The sequence below is a fragment of the Girardinichthys multiradiatus genome, chromosome 6, assembly GCF_021462225.1.
Source record: "Girardinichthys multiradiatus isolate DD_20200921_A chromosome 6, DD_fGirMul_XY1, whole genome shotgun sequence".
Classification (NCBI taxonomy): Eukaryota; Metazoa; Chordata; class Actinopteri; order Cyprinodontiformes; family Goodeidae; genus Girardinichthys; species Girardinichthys multiradiatus.
In genome coordinates, this window is record NC_061799.1 from 23578387 (window position 1) to 23593235 (window position 14849).

A 14849-nucleotide genomic window follows, 5' to 3' on the forward strand; every position below is an offset into this window, starting at 1 on the left:
TTTGACTTCGTCCTGATGATTGCCCCCCAGTGTGAGCTTTATTACCTCTGTTTTGTAGTGTGAACTGTTGATACTATGACCATCCAATGCCAGAACATTACGGGTGTCAGATGTGGGAAGGAGCTTGATGTCATGGTCCTTGGCGAACGACTCATCCATAAACTCTGTGTCCGCCCCTGAGTCAATGAACACTGACACCTGATGAGAAGTAAAAGACACTTGAATGGTTGCAGGGAATGAGCATGAGGAGACAGACAGTTGACTTCGGCTCAGTAGAGTTGTCCTCACCTCTACTGAGCCTGGGCTTTTAACGTACACTTGAAGGCAACATGACCCTGTCTGCCACAATAAAAATACAAGTTATTCTTCCTTCGTCGATCACGCTCCCCCGCAGAAATCTTTGAACGACCTAACTGCATGGGCTCCGGGTCACAATGGTGATCAGAAGGGGGTAGAAGAACCTTGGGTTCTAGGTGGGGAGCAGGACTGTGAGCTGAGGAAGGTTTAACCCCCCTATAAAGCCTCTCCCTCCTCCTTTCTGTGAGCCGCAAATCGATGTGGGTTGCCAGGTCCTCTAGTTGGTGAAGGGAGGCAGGGTAGTCCCGGGTAGCCAGTTCATCCTTGATGTTCTCATTAAGACCTTGGATGAAAGCATCCATTTTAGCATGCTCGTTCCAAAAACTGTCTGCTGCCAATAAATGAAAGTCAATGATATAAAATGTGATGCTTCTCTCTCCCTGTTTAATTGAGTGTAAACGTCTGGCAACTTCACGACTAGGAAGAACTGGATCAAAAACCCTCATGAGCTCTTTGGAGAATGTAGAATAAGAAGCACACGTGACTGAATCATTTTGCCACTCAGCAATGCCCCATTGCTTAGCCTTTCCAGAGAGGAGGGAAATGACAAACGCCACCTTAGAGTGTTCAGAAGGGAACGAAGAAGGCTGAAGCTCAAAATGAATATCACATTGAGTAAGAAAAGCATGGCACTGGTCAGGATCTCCCTTAAACAGTTCAGGAGGTGTGAGTCTAGGGTCTCTTACCACAGCGGAAAGATCAGGAACTTTGGGTGAAACTGGCTGTGAGGGCACTGGTGTGGAGGCAGGAGTCATGGAGCACAGCATAGAAATTATTTCCCTCATGCCGGAATCTAGACGGGCAATAGAGTGCTCAACATTAGTGCACCACTGCTGTGCTGGCGATGGGTCCATCTTATGGCCAGAGTTTACCATCACAACCAGAGACAGAGAACCCAAATTCAGCCAAACACAAAGTGATAAGTTAAAAGGTTTATTCAGAAACTCAGGATCAGAGAGCAGGAGAACAGCAGTCAGCTTCCAGGAACCACTGAGGACAGAGAGACTAGTTAGTGGCTGAATAAAACTCAGGATTTGCAAGGAGTTAGATAAAGCCACTAACCTTCTCAGTCTGGGGATGAGGCACAGAATCCAGAGGAGGAAGTGATCCAGACACTTAATGAGGAAGCGTCCAACAGACTGAAGTCGGATTGCCGACTGATCCAAATTCTCAGCGGAATCAGCTGAAACTGTGACAGGAACACAGAGCTATGATTGCCCTCTTGACAATAATTCCAGGCGGACTAGAGAGCCAGGCGGGCTCAGGCTGAATAAACCAATGGTTAGGCTGAGGCGTAAATCCACGGACAGAAACTGGGTCAAATTCCAGGGCTAGAGGCGTCAGACAAGGGGCAGGCAGAGGTAGAAAACCAGAGGTAGAAAACCAGAGGCAGAAAACTGAGTCGAAATCCAGAAATACAATCCGTCAGACAAGGGGCAGGCAAGAACGCAAAAACCATGAAGCGAGGCAAGGTCAGAGAACAAGATCAGTCAGGAAGGAGGTGGGGCCGAGATGAGCCAGTGGTTAGGCTGAGACGTAAATCCACGGACAGAAACAGAGTCGAATTCCAGGGCTAGAGGCGTCAGACAAGGGGCAGGCAGAGGCAGAAAACAGAGTCAAAATTCAGAAATCCAATCCGTCAGACAAGGGGCAGGCAAGAAGGCAAAATCGGTGAGGCGAGGCAAGGCAAGGTCACAGAACAAGATTAGTCAGGAAGGAACGCTGGATAACTACTCACAAATGTTTTCGAAAATCTGGCACCGTCTGCCTGTCAGAGGGCTGTATATAACTGCAGCTCCACAGGTGTGTGGCATGATGGTGATTGCGCAGCAGCGCAGCAGAAGACAGGTGAAGCAGATGAGTTAATTGCATGAGTGAGAGCAGAGCAGGCAGACTGGCCAGAATCATAACAATGGCGAATGGAATTAAGACCAAAAAGTTATATTTTGGTCTCATCTGACCACAGAACCTTCTCCCATGACTCCTCTGGATCATCCAAATGGTCATGGGCAAACTTAACACGGACTTGGACGTGTGCTGATTTAAGCAGGGGAACCTTCCGTGCCATGCATGACTTTAAACGATGACGTCTTAGTCTATTACCCACAGTAACCTTGGAAACAGTGGTGCCAGCACTCTTCAAGTCATTGACCAGCTCCTCCCGTATGTTCTGGGCTGATTCCTCACCTTTCTTAAGATAACTGATACGCCACGAGGTGAGATCTTGCATGGAGCCCCAGTCCGAGGGAGATTGACAGTTATGTTTAGCCTCTTCCATTTTCTAATAATTGCTATAACAGTTGATCTTTTTTCTCCAAGCTGCTTGGCAGTTGCTCCATAGCCCTTTCCAGCCTTGTGCAGGTCTACAATTTTGTCTCTGGTGTCTTTGGACAGCTCTTTGGACTTAGCCATGTTAGTAGTTAGAGTCTTACCGATTGTGTGGGGTGGACAGGTGTCTTTATGCAGCTAACGACCTGAAACAGGTTCTTCTAATGTAGAATAATAAATGGAGTGGAAGTGGACTTTTTAGAGGCGGACTAACAGGGCCAGAATTTTAGCTGATTGGCAGGTGTTCAAATACTTATTTGCAGCAGTAACACACAAATAACTTATTAAAAAAATCATACATTGTGATTTTCGTTTTTTTTCTTTTTAGATTATGTCTCTCACTGTGGATGTGCCCTATCTTTCTATTGAAGAAACATGACAATTTTTAAGAGAAAGAAATTCTTACATATATAAAAATATGTTAAAATGGAATAAAAAAGGGTGTGCCTCATCTATCCAGTCTAGTAGAACAATTTCAGACAGATTTTGTGTCAGTGGGTCACATGACCTGGAAGCTATTGAAGAAAAATGCTAATTTGTGACCCAAAGAATTCCTAAAAAATATAAAAATGCTTAAAATGGAATAAAAAAGGGTGTGCCTCATCTATCCAGTCTAGTAGAACAATTTCAGACAGATTTTGTGTCAGTGGGTCACATGACCTAGAAGCTATTGAAGAAAAATGCTAATTTTGAACTAGAAATAATCCTAAAAAATATAAAAAGACTTAAAATAAAAAATAAAAAAAAAGGTGTGCTTCATCTATCCAGTGTAGTAGAACAATTTCGTACATATTTTGTATCAATTGGTCACATGACCTGGAAGCTATTGAAGAAAAACGGTGAATTTTAATACAACAAATTCATAAAAAATAGGAAATCAATCTAAATGAGAAAATAATGAGTGTGCCTCCTTCTCCCAGTCCAGTAGGATGATTTAAGAGTGATTTTGTGTGAGTTGGTCACATGATCTCAAAGCTATTGAAGAAAAATGGCGAATTGTAATATTACAAATTCATAAAAAATAGAAAATGCACTTAAATTCAAAATAAATTAGTGTGCCACATCTTTCTCGTCTAATATGATGATTTGACATGAATTTTGTGTCACTGGGTTACAAAACATGAAAGTTTATTTTATTTTATTTTTTCTCCCGAGTGTTTGGTTCGGACATTTATTGACGGTCCCTAAGCGAACCACCGTGTGTTGGAGGAGCGAGACAGCAGAGAGCAGTTGCCCGGAATCAGCCTGCTTTTGCCGGCCGAAACAGGAGGCTGATGCCGCTGAATCCGCGGAGCTTGAGTGTCCAATAACCAACTTCAAACTGACTTCACCGCGGTGTTTTTACCTGTGAGGTGTATCAGGTTTCTCCATGACTCATTCTGTTCTCAGGGTTCTGACAGAATGGTTATTTCGTTGCGTTTTACTATTGGGTCACCCTTTCCTGCATGCAGACGCAGGGTGCCATAATATTTATCAGCCACGGTTCGTGACTTCTGCTGTTATTGTCACTGCGGCTGTATTTTATTAAGCCTCCGTGTGAACAGAGGTCATTCTCCTCTGTTGTGTTGCCTGTGGCACACGGGGGTTTGTTATGCTGCATCATTACGCATGACCCAGTTGCTGATCTGTCTCCACGTTCCCTCCTGGAGATTTTTTGACCTGCTCTGCTCATCGTTACACTGTTACAGTTCGTAACCTTCGTTTTCCTATTTACAGCAGCGGGTCTGTTATCTCAGCCTTTCCCTGACCAGAGATATTCTTCTCTGTTCATTGTGATGCGCAGGACGCTTGGAGTGCGTAATTACGCATTCAGAAGGCTGAGTTTGGTTTCATTTTATGCGAGCAGATGCTTCAGTTGTGGACTGGATGGACCCAGTGAGGCAAAGACTACATCCTGCTTCGCCTGCGCCTATACTCATAGAATCTGGGGTTACAGTACGTAACCAACGTTGTCCTGCACAGCAAGTCAACTTTATACTTTTAATTATAGCAGTTCGCTCCACCTACTGACCAACCCTCCACATCCTTGAGGCTGGTCATTTAAAATGTAAAAAATTACTATATAATTCAAATGTGCACTGCAGCACAAAGTACTAGCAAATAATTAGATTTCTCTAACTTTTGAAGGGGTAAATGTAATGACAAATGCTATTGTTAAAGATTCATTGCCGTGTTCCAACATGTTTGAAGTATCACCAGGTCTCTAAATGCCACATTCCTTTAGATCAGGATGAGCTAAAAAAAAAAAAACACAGGAACACTGATGGGTACAATGAAGTTTTAGTCAGCCTGCACCAATTTATTTTTTTACAAGCCATTTTTAAAAATGAACTAAGCTCGTTTCTTCTTAAATGAGCTAATGACATTTGAATTCGTTGCTACTTTCTCCATTTTAACCTTCAAGCATCTGCATCAAGTGGTAAGTCTGCCTCAGTTTCCCATGTGAATCCATTTTGTGTAGGTCTATAGCGCTATCTAGTGGCAGGAAACGCGAAAACGTTCAAAGTTACACGGACAGCCACTGATAACGGAAAATGTAAAAAGTAATGATTCCCTCAACCGAATAATAATCATTGGTAATCAAGTCAAAAATAAGTCTTTTGCCATCAAGCGAGTCCCCAACCTGGTTCTTAGAAACTCTGATCCATTTAATTAAAATGCTTTAGCCACAGGCAAGGGGTGTACCAATAACTGCTTGGTCTGTATTTAATAATCAGACTTTTAAACATCTTTTTGGGGTCATATGGCATTACAGTATGACAGAGCCTGCAGCTCTTCCTCGTCAAGATAGTTTGAACAACATGAACCAATAAAGTTTTTAAATCAAACCCAAGTCCCAGTGCTGCCACAAATGAATATCCAAAATGTATACAAAGAATCACACAAGTACATTTGATAAACATGATTTATTAAAAGCCTGGTTAAATGATTACAATGCATATGCTAATAAAATCCATTGCTCTCTGAAAACATTAGCTAAAAAAAAATTTAAATTAAATTAAAAAAAAAAAAACCACCAAACATGTCTCTAAACAATTGAGACTAAACACTCATAAAATTTCCAACCGTAGCAAGAACTGGGTGGTAATTTTTATTACGGTTTAAATACAATTTTCTCACATAACCAAAACATCTCAAAAATAAAAGATAGAGACAAGGGAAACTATCTGATGGATTGATGAATGACACTGCTAGCTGATTTGACCAACCGCTCTTTAGACTTCTTCGTTGCAGGATCCATTTCAAAGGATTTCCAGAGACGGATGGTTTCATCTCCAGCAACAGTTGCTACAGTTGTATTGTCTGGGCTCAAAATCAAATTGAGAACTCTGCCATCATGGCCTAAAAGCAAAAAAAAAAACATTTTTATTAAAAATAAAAAATTTAACTCATGCAAGAAGGTCATTTGACATTTCCTTCAAATCCTGCTCCAGTAGCAGGTTTCAGAAACGTTCCTTGGGTAATGTGATCATAAGCGTTCAACTCCATGCATAATCAGTTTGATATTTCACAAGAAAACACGTCCGTTCTTAAATGGAGCATGTTACAAGACGTTGCTCAGGCGTTTAGGGCGCCAGACCAGATTTCTTATCTTTCAATGCCAAGAGGATGGAAATTAGGTGGACCGAGATGCTAAATTTGCAGCACCTGTAAAAATCTGACCATAGCTCTCCTTGCCTCCAGCTTCCCAATAGAAGGCAATATTGAACCAATATCGTTTTAAAACTGACTTACAGTTCTGATTCACAGTATTATGATTAGATACATTTAAAAAAAAAAAAAAAAGATGTCACAAATTAGCTTCTGAATTGAACCAGAGAAATACCTCAGTGGGGTTGGACCTATCAGGATTCAGTAAGATTTTTTAAGTTGCATGTATTTGGGGTTGTCCAAATGTGATCAAATTGATTATACAATAAAAGGGTAAAGTACAGTAGAGATAAAGCCAAAGTTGTTACTTACCATTAAGTTCTGCAACCTTGGTAAGAGAGGGATACTTCCAAATGACAACATTGTTGTGGGCATACCCATGTGCAGAGACCAATTCTTTATAGTTGGGTGCAAACAAAAGCGATGAGATCTGCAATTTAGGACACATGTTGTAAACTTAGGAAAGGCACGAAATAAATTTTTTTTTAAAAAAAGCACATTGAAACTCCCAGGCTTAAAAAAAAGTGCCATTACCTGGGACTGAGTGTCAAGTGAACTGATGCAGGAGCCTGTGTTAACATTCCAGGTGCGAATGTGACGGTCACTAGTGCCGCCGCCAGAGGCAAGGATGTTTGACTGCCATGGACACCAGGCCAAAGCCTACAACAACAGAAATTAATGACATGATGCTTTTGCAGTAGAGACGTCATGGCAGCTCAATACATAAAATATGCTTTTATTGGCTTGCAGCACTATTCATATCAATGAATCTTGTCACACTTTCAGTGTATTTCATCTGTGAACAAAGTGTGTAGCTGTACATACAGCCAACTGACTTTATTTGGCCATTAAAACCCACAGTTTTGTCTAAATCATTCCTTTGCAGCTCTGTCCGTTTAAGGGTAATCACTGTCTGGAAGGTAATCCAACAGTCAAGTCTTTTCCAGAAGGAACAGGTTTTATTCCAGGTATACCCAACATTTAGCTGCATCAGTTCTTCCATTAACCCTTAGTTTCCCCACAGCATGATGCAACCGACAACATTTCAGTGTGGTTTAGGGTGAGGAATGGTGTTTGAGCTATGCTAAAAAGTGCTGCTTTGATCTAGTTTCATTAGCTAAACCTCCTCTATGTGTTGTTTGCTGTGTCCTGCCTGGCTTCTGGCAAACAGTATTTCTAAAGGTTTCTTTCCACTTTTCCATAATGAGCAGATTTTGTAGTACTACATCCATATACAGGTCCTTCTCAAAATATTAGCATATTGTGATAAAGTTCATTATTTTCCATAATGTCATGATGAAAATTTAACATTCATATATTTTAGATTCATTGCACACTAACTGAAATATTTCAGGTCTTTTATTGTCTTAATACAGATGATTTTGGCATACAGCTCATGAAAACCCAAAATTCCTATCTCACAAAATTAGCATATTTCATCCGACCAATAAAAGAAAAGTGTTTTTAATACAAAAAACGTCAACCTTCAAATAATCATGTACAGTTATGCACTCAATACTTGGTCGGGAATCCTTTGGCAGAAATGACTGCTTCAATGCGGCGTGGCATGGAGGCAATCAGCCTGTGGCACTGCTGAGGTCTTATGGAGGCCCATGATGCTTCGATAGCGGCCTTTAGCTCATCCAGAGTGTTGGGTCTTGAGTCTCTCAATGTTCTCTTCACAATATCCCACAGATTCTCTAAGACTGCCGACCTGACTGCTGTCCAGAAGGCCACTATTGACACCCTCAAGCAAGAGGGTAAGACACAGAAAGAAATTTCTGAACGAATAGGCTGTTCCCAGAGTGCTGCATCAAGGCACCTCAGTGGGAAGTCTGTGGGAAGGAAAAAGTGTGGCAGAAAACGCTGCACAACGAGAAGAGGTGACCGGACCCTGAGGAAGATTGTGGAGAAGGGCCGATTCCAGACCTTGGGGGACCTGCGGAAGCAGTGGACTGAGTCTGGAGTAGAAACATCCAGAGCCACCGTGCACAGGCGTGTGCAGGAAATGGGCTACAGGTGCCGCATTCCCCAGACCTGGGCTACAGAGAAGCAGCACTGGACTGTTGCTCAGTGGTCCAAAGTACTTTTTTCGGATGAAAGCAAATTCTGCATGTCATTCGGAAATCAAGATGCCAGAGTCTGGAGGAAGACTGGGGAGAAGGAAATGCCAAAATGCCAGAAGTCCAGTGTCAAGTACCCACAGTCAGTGATGGTCTGGGGTGCCGTGTCAGCTGCTGGTGTTGGTCCACTGTGTTTTATCAAGGGCAGGGTCAATGCAGCTAGCTATCAGGACATTTTGGAGCACTTCATGCTTCCATCTGCTGAAAAGCTTTATGGAGATGAAGATTTCATTTTTCAGCACGACCTGGCACCTGCTCACAGTGCCAAAACCACTGGTAAATGGTTTACTGACCATGGTATCACTGTGCTCAATTGGCCTGCCAACTCTCCTGACCTGAACCCCATAGAGAATCTGTGGGATATTGTGAAGAGAACGTTGAGAGACTCAAGACCCAACACTCTGGATGAGCTAAAGGCCGCTATCGAAGCATCCTGGGCCTCCATAAGACCTCAGCAGTGCCACAGGCTGATTGCCTCCATGCCACACCGCATTGAAGCGGTCATTTCTGCAAAAGGATTCCCGACCAAGTATTGAGTGCATAACTGTACATGATTATTTGAAGGTTGACGTTTTTTGTATTAAAAACACTTTTCTTTTATTGGTCGGATGAAATATGCTAATTTTGTGAGATAGGAATTTTGGGTTTTCATGAGCTGTATGCCAAAATCATCCGTATTAAGACAATAAAAGACCTGAAATATTTCAGTTAGTGTGCAATGAATCTAAAATATATGAATGTTAAATTTTCATCATGACATTATGGAAAATAATGAACTTTATCACAATATGCTAATTTTTTGAGAAGGACCTGTACCATGTCAACATAAAAATTTCAATGGAGAAGACACTCACCTTTACAGCTCCCTGATGTTCATTCAAGCAGCGGATTAACTGACCATCTCTGTTAGAACTTCCCTCCTGCACACGAGGCCATAAACACACTAAGTTGTCATTGCCGCCACTGGCCAGGTATCGCCCATCAGGTGACCACTTGAGACCACACACTTCCTGTGAATGACCAGCAAGTGTAGAAATATGATGGTCTGCCACCCTCACATCATGGTGGTGGATCTGTCCTGATCTGGAGCCACTGGGAAAAGGAAAGAGAAGGTTCCTTCAGGTATATTTCTAAATAATTGGCCATCTTAGTTTCAATCAGGTGTCAGAGCATCTATACCTGGAAAGAATATGGTCATTCCAACTCAGAACACCAATCCTAGCTGTGTGGCTAGACATGCTGCGCAGGCGCTTCTGATTTTCAACATCCCACAGCTAAAAGACAAAAGTACACGTTTATCCAGGAAATGTCGAGCACGTCAGCTAGAAGCCATACATACATAGTGACACTTACCTGAACCTTGCAGTCACTGGTGCCAACAGCCAGGTAGTTTCCCTCTTTAGTCCAGGACAATGAGCTGATATAGTCCTCCTCACGCTCCATCTTCATAAGAAGATGGATATCTCCTTGGGCGGCGTCCCATAGGTACACATTGTTGTTAAGTGCCACAGCAAGAATATTTCGACTGCTCCAGTCAAGCAGATTTAAATCTGGAGCAGAGTTGGTGTTTAGTATACAGGTCCTTCTCAAAATATTAGCATATTGTGATAAAGTTCATTATTTTCCATAATGTAATGATGAAAATTTAACATTCATATATTTTAGATTCATTGCACACTAACTGAAATATTTCAGGTCTTTTATTGTCTTAATACGGATGATTTTGGCATACAGCTCATGAAAACCCAAAATTCCTATCTCACAAAATTAGCATATCATTAAAAGGGTCTCTAAACGAGCTATGAACCTAATCATCTGAATCAACGAGTTAACTCTAAACACCTGCAAAAGATTCCTGAGGCCTTTAAAACTCCCAGCCTGGTTCATCACTCAAAACCCCAATCATGGGTAAGACTGCCGACCTGACTGCTGTCCAGAAGGCCATTATTGACACCCTCAAGCAAGAGGATAAGACACAGAAAGAAATTTCTGAACGAATAGGCTGTTCCCAGAGTGCTGTATCAAGGCACCTCAGTGGGAAGTCTGTGGGAAGGAAAAAGTGTGGCAGAAAACGCTGCACAACGAGAAGAGGTGACCGGACCCTGAGGAAGATTGTGGAGAAGGGCCGATTCCAGACCTTGGGGGACCTGCGGAAGCAGTGGACTGAGTCTGGAGTAGAAACATCCAGAGCCACCGTGCACAGGCGTGTGCAGGAAATGGGCTACAGGTGCCGCATTCCCCAGACCTGGGCTACAGAGAAGCAGCACTGGACTGTTGCTCAGTGGTCCAAAGTACTTTTTTCGGATGAAAGCAAATTCTGCATGTCATTCGGAAATCAAGATGCCAGAGTCTGGAGGAAGACTGGGGAGAAGGAAATGCCAAAATGCCAGAAGTCCAGTGTCAAGTACCCACAGTCAGTGATGGTCTGGGGTGCCGTGTCAGCTGCTGGTGTTGGTCCAGTGTTTTATCAAGGGCAGGGTCAATGCAGCTAGCTATCAGGAGATTTTGGAGCACTTCATGCTTCCATCTGCTGAAAAGCTTTATGGAGATGAAGATTTAATTTTTCAGCATGACCTGGCACCTGCTCACAGTGCCAAAACCACTGGTAAATGGTTTACTGACCATGGTATCACTGTGCTCAATTGGCCTGCCAGCTCTCCTGACCTGAACCCCATAGAGAATCTGTGGGATATTGTGAAGAGAACGTTGAGAGACTCAAGACCCAACACTCTGGATGAGCTAAAGGCCACTATCGAAGCATCCTGGGCCTCCATAAGACCTCAGCAGTGCCACAGGCTGATTGCCTCCATGCCACGCCGCATTGAAGCAGTCATTTCTGCCAAAGGATTCCCGACCAAGTATTGAGTGCATAACTGTACATGATTATTTGAAGGTTGACGTTTTTTGTATTAAAAACACTTTTCTTTTATTGGTCGGATGAAATATGCTAATTTTGTGAGATAGGAATTTTGGGTTTTCATGAGCTGTATGCCAAAATCATCCGTATTAAGACAATAAAAGACCTGAAATATTTCAGTTAGTGTGCAATGAATCTAAAATATATGAATGTTAAATTTTCATCATTACATTATGGAAAATGAACTTTATCACAATATGCTAATATTTTGAGAAGGACCTGTACAAGGATGGTTAAATTTGTTTTTACTGGAAATCTTAAATTTTAGGTCGGCGGATAGAGGTATTCTTACAAAAATCGTTTCGAAGATCAGGAGCATCCAAGATTCTGTCAGGAGATGAAGATATGTATCTGTTCTTTTTGAGAGATGCAGGAGTCATAGCCTGACTGTAGAGGACTTTCAAGTTGTTTTGATAGCCTTAAAGACAAAGGGGATCAGAAAGTAAGCTGAGCAGAAAATTGAAAGAATTCAACTTCTTTAAGAAAGCAAGTGTGCAAGCGGTTATTACCTTCTGGTGCATTCAGTGGCTTCCCCCCAAGGTGCAGGATCTTCGCATCTTCAATGTTGTATCCATTCAGTGTGACGGACCAAAATTTCTGGCTTTCCTATAAATACACATAGCCATGCTCAATAAAATCCTCAACTCTGGATAAAATGTTTTAAAGGAAGTCGCTTACTGATGAGACAGAGGTGTTCGCATCGACTGGTTCATTTTCTTTCGTAATCAGGAAGTTTGCCACGTCCATCTGTTTGTTACTCCTAATGGGAATGAAGCGATCGCCTCCCATCTTCGAAGGCGTTTTCTTGCCTTTACCTGTAGAAATCATACGCTAATTTAAAAAAGGTACCAACTCGACGTTCTGAACTATACGCCCCGGCATTAATGACAGGCATTACCTGGTGTTTTGGTTGGAGTTTTGGATGAACTTAGCGACACATTAGCAGATTTCCCAGGCGACAAACTGCTCAGGCCGGCGGTGTTTGATGAACTGGCCTTTCTCTGCCACCTCGCCATGGGAGCGTTTGTGATCGGCATGTCGAGCTTCAGGATGCTGTGGATGTCATTCTCAAACCCAAACTGTGCCATCTTATCCAGGTTTTCACAGACCTGAACATCCACACGAATAAGGTGTGTCGATTTTATGCAGATTAGTAACCCCTAATAATCTTCGTTTTAAATGTTATACACGGCGGCCTCATGCTAATGCTAGCCAAAAGTATCAACGCCGCATCAACGTAATTTAAGGGAACACTTCAAAATAGAAACAATAACTTAAGCCTTAGCAGTATCACAAAGGTAAGGGGTAGGACTGATATATTTGTGGATCTACAAAAAATACACGAAACCAATTTTACATAATTAGCATGTTCCAAAAAAACGTATCTAAACAAAAGTGACCGTAAGACCAAAAGCAGAAAGACAACTACTCCACTACCAGATTTGCAACTTAAAAATTAGACATACTAACGTCTCCTCCTGAAGAAAACGTGGACCTCTCGTTTAAAAGAATGACTCGCGTTTCTCTCCTCTCTTTGTGAGATTTGAATTTCGTGGATGTAACGCCACACGATTTAAATCCCACACAGCTCTTCTGTGATTGGCTCATTCAAGACGCCGCCGTTGGGCTCTTCTTCTTCTTCTGTGTTGTTTTTTGGCAGTTGGCAAATAACTTGAAGATGTGCATTACCGCCACCAACTGGTATGGAGTGTGGTTCTTCATGGTTTTAAATCTTATTTACTATTACAACAATCAAATTTTATTTATTAATTTAGTGCTTTTGAAAAATCTAATTATAATTTGAATATGTTTGCTACCTAAACTTCTTTGCAAAGTATCTCTCAATATAAAATTTTCTTTAATACCTACAAATTCTCTCCTTAAAATTGTTCTTTCTTGTTCATATTTCTGACACTTCAATATTACATGTTCTATTGTTTCCTCCTCTCCACAATAATCACATTTTCCTGTATTATGTTTCTTTATCTTGAACAATGTAGAATTAAGTCCTGTATGTCCTAGTCTTAATCTTGTAATTAATCTTTCCTCTTTTCTACTCCTTCTTCCTGTTCTTACTTCTCCTACTATCTTGTTGATTCTGTAAAACCATCTTCCTTTCTTTTCTTCATCCCACCTTTTTTGCCACTCTTTCCTGATTCTCTGTTTAATTATATTTCTTGCCTCTGACCTACTAATATTTATTATAAAGCTAATGTTGTTTTGTGTTGCCTTCTTTGCTATCCTGTCCGCCTTCTCATTCCCTCCAACTCCTACATGTGCTGGTACCCATAAAAACACTAATATTAATCCCATTCTTTGTATTCTAAATAAAGTAAGTTTTATTTCCAACAAAATGTCTGGTCTACCCTCTGAATGATTATGTTTTAAACTTAATAATGCTGAACTTGAGTCTGAACAAATGATTGTTTTTAATGGTTTTATATCCTCCACCCACTGCACTGCTAACAATATTGCTAATAATTCTCCTGAATATACTGATAATCCATCTGTAATTCTTTTTCCTACTTTTATTTTAAATTCTGGTATTACAAATGCTACTCCTATTTTTTCATCTGTTTTTGATGCGTCTGTGTAAATCTGGACATAATGATAGTAATTGTTTATATATTCTTGTATTATTCTTGAATCTAATCTACATTTTGGATCCTTTTTCTTTTCCATCAATGCCATATCCACCACTGCTTCTGGTAACAGCCACGGTGGCACTACTGGCAAAGGCAACATTAAACTTATTTCTTTTTCATATATTTGAAATTTTTCTGCTATATTATTGATAATCCAACCAAAACTCTTAACTTGTTTTTTTTCTTTTTCCCAGCATGGTTTTAAAATATCACATGTGGGATGATCCAGATTATTGCTTTGTAAGTTTATCCAGTAATTTAATGCTAACTGTTTCCTTCTTAAATCTAATGGCATCTCTCCCATCTCTACCTGAAGTGCTGCTATTGGACTGGTTCTGATTGCTCCTGTACAAATTCTTAAAGCTTGATGTTGTATATTGTCTAATTTTATAAGATGAGTGTTTGCTGCTGATCCATAAATTATACTTGCATAATCAATATTTGATCTAATTAATCCTGTATAAATTCTTTTTAATGATGTTCGATCTGCTCCCCAATCAGCACCAGCCATACATCTCATAATGTTTAATATTCTTTTGCATTTATCTATGATTTTTTCTATATGTACTTTCCATATAATTTTTTCATCAAACCATATACCTAAAAATTTTATATTTTTTACTTGTTCTAAAACTTGATTGTATAATTTTAGTTTGATATTTTCTCTTTTCCTTTTCTGTGTAAACACCATTAGTTTTGTTTTTTCCACTGAGAATTTAAATCCCCATTGATTTGCCCATTGTTCTATTCTAATAATCTCATCCTGTATTTTCTTTTCAATAAATTTGATATTACGACCCCTTTTCCATATAGCTCCATCATCTGCAA

General features: G+C 40.9%; 1 protein-coding gene across 2 annotated transcripts; it reads right to left on the bottom strand.

Moving 5' to 3' along the window:
* Positions 1-5576: 5576 nt before the first annotated feature.
* Positions 5577-13001, bottom strand: cdc20 (cell division cycle 20 homolog). 2 transcript variants are annotated; one of them, XM_047368802.1, is made up of 11 exons: positions 12847-13001; positions 12275-12485; positions 12055-12191; positions 11886-11982; positions 11669-11794; positions 9813-10009; positions 9639-9733; positions 9314-9551; positions 6871-6996; positions 6649-6766; positions 5577-6027 (listed from the first exon to the last, which is right to left on the bottom strand). In XM_047368802.1, the coding sequence occupies exons 1-11, from the start codon at positions 12982-12984 to the stop codon at positions 5849-5851; spliced, it is 1662 nt and encodes a 553-aa protein (XP_047224758.1). In that variant the 5' UTR covers positions 12985-13001; the 3' UTR covers positions 5577-5848. The 2 variants fall into 2 exon arrangements, with proteins under 2 accessions (XP_047224758.1, XP_047224760.1); XM_047368804.1 differs by having other exon boundaries at positions 12843-12980.
* Between the last annotated feature and the right edge of the window lie 1848 nt (positions 13002-14849).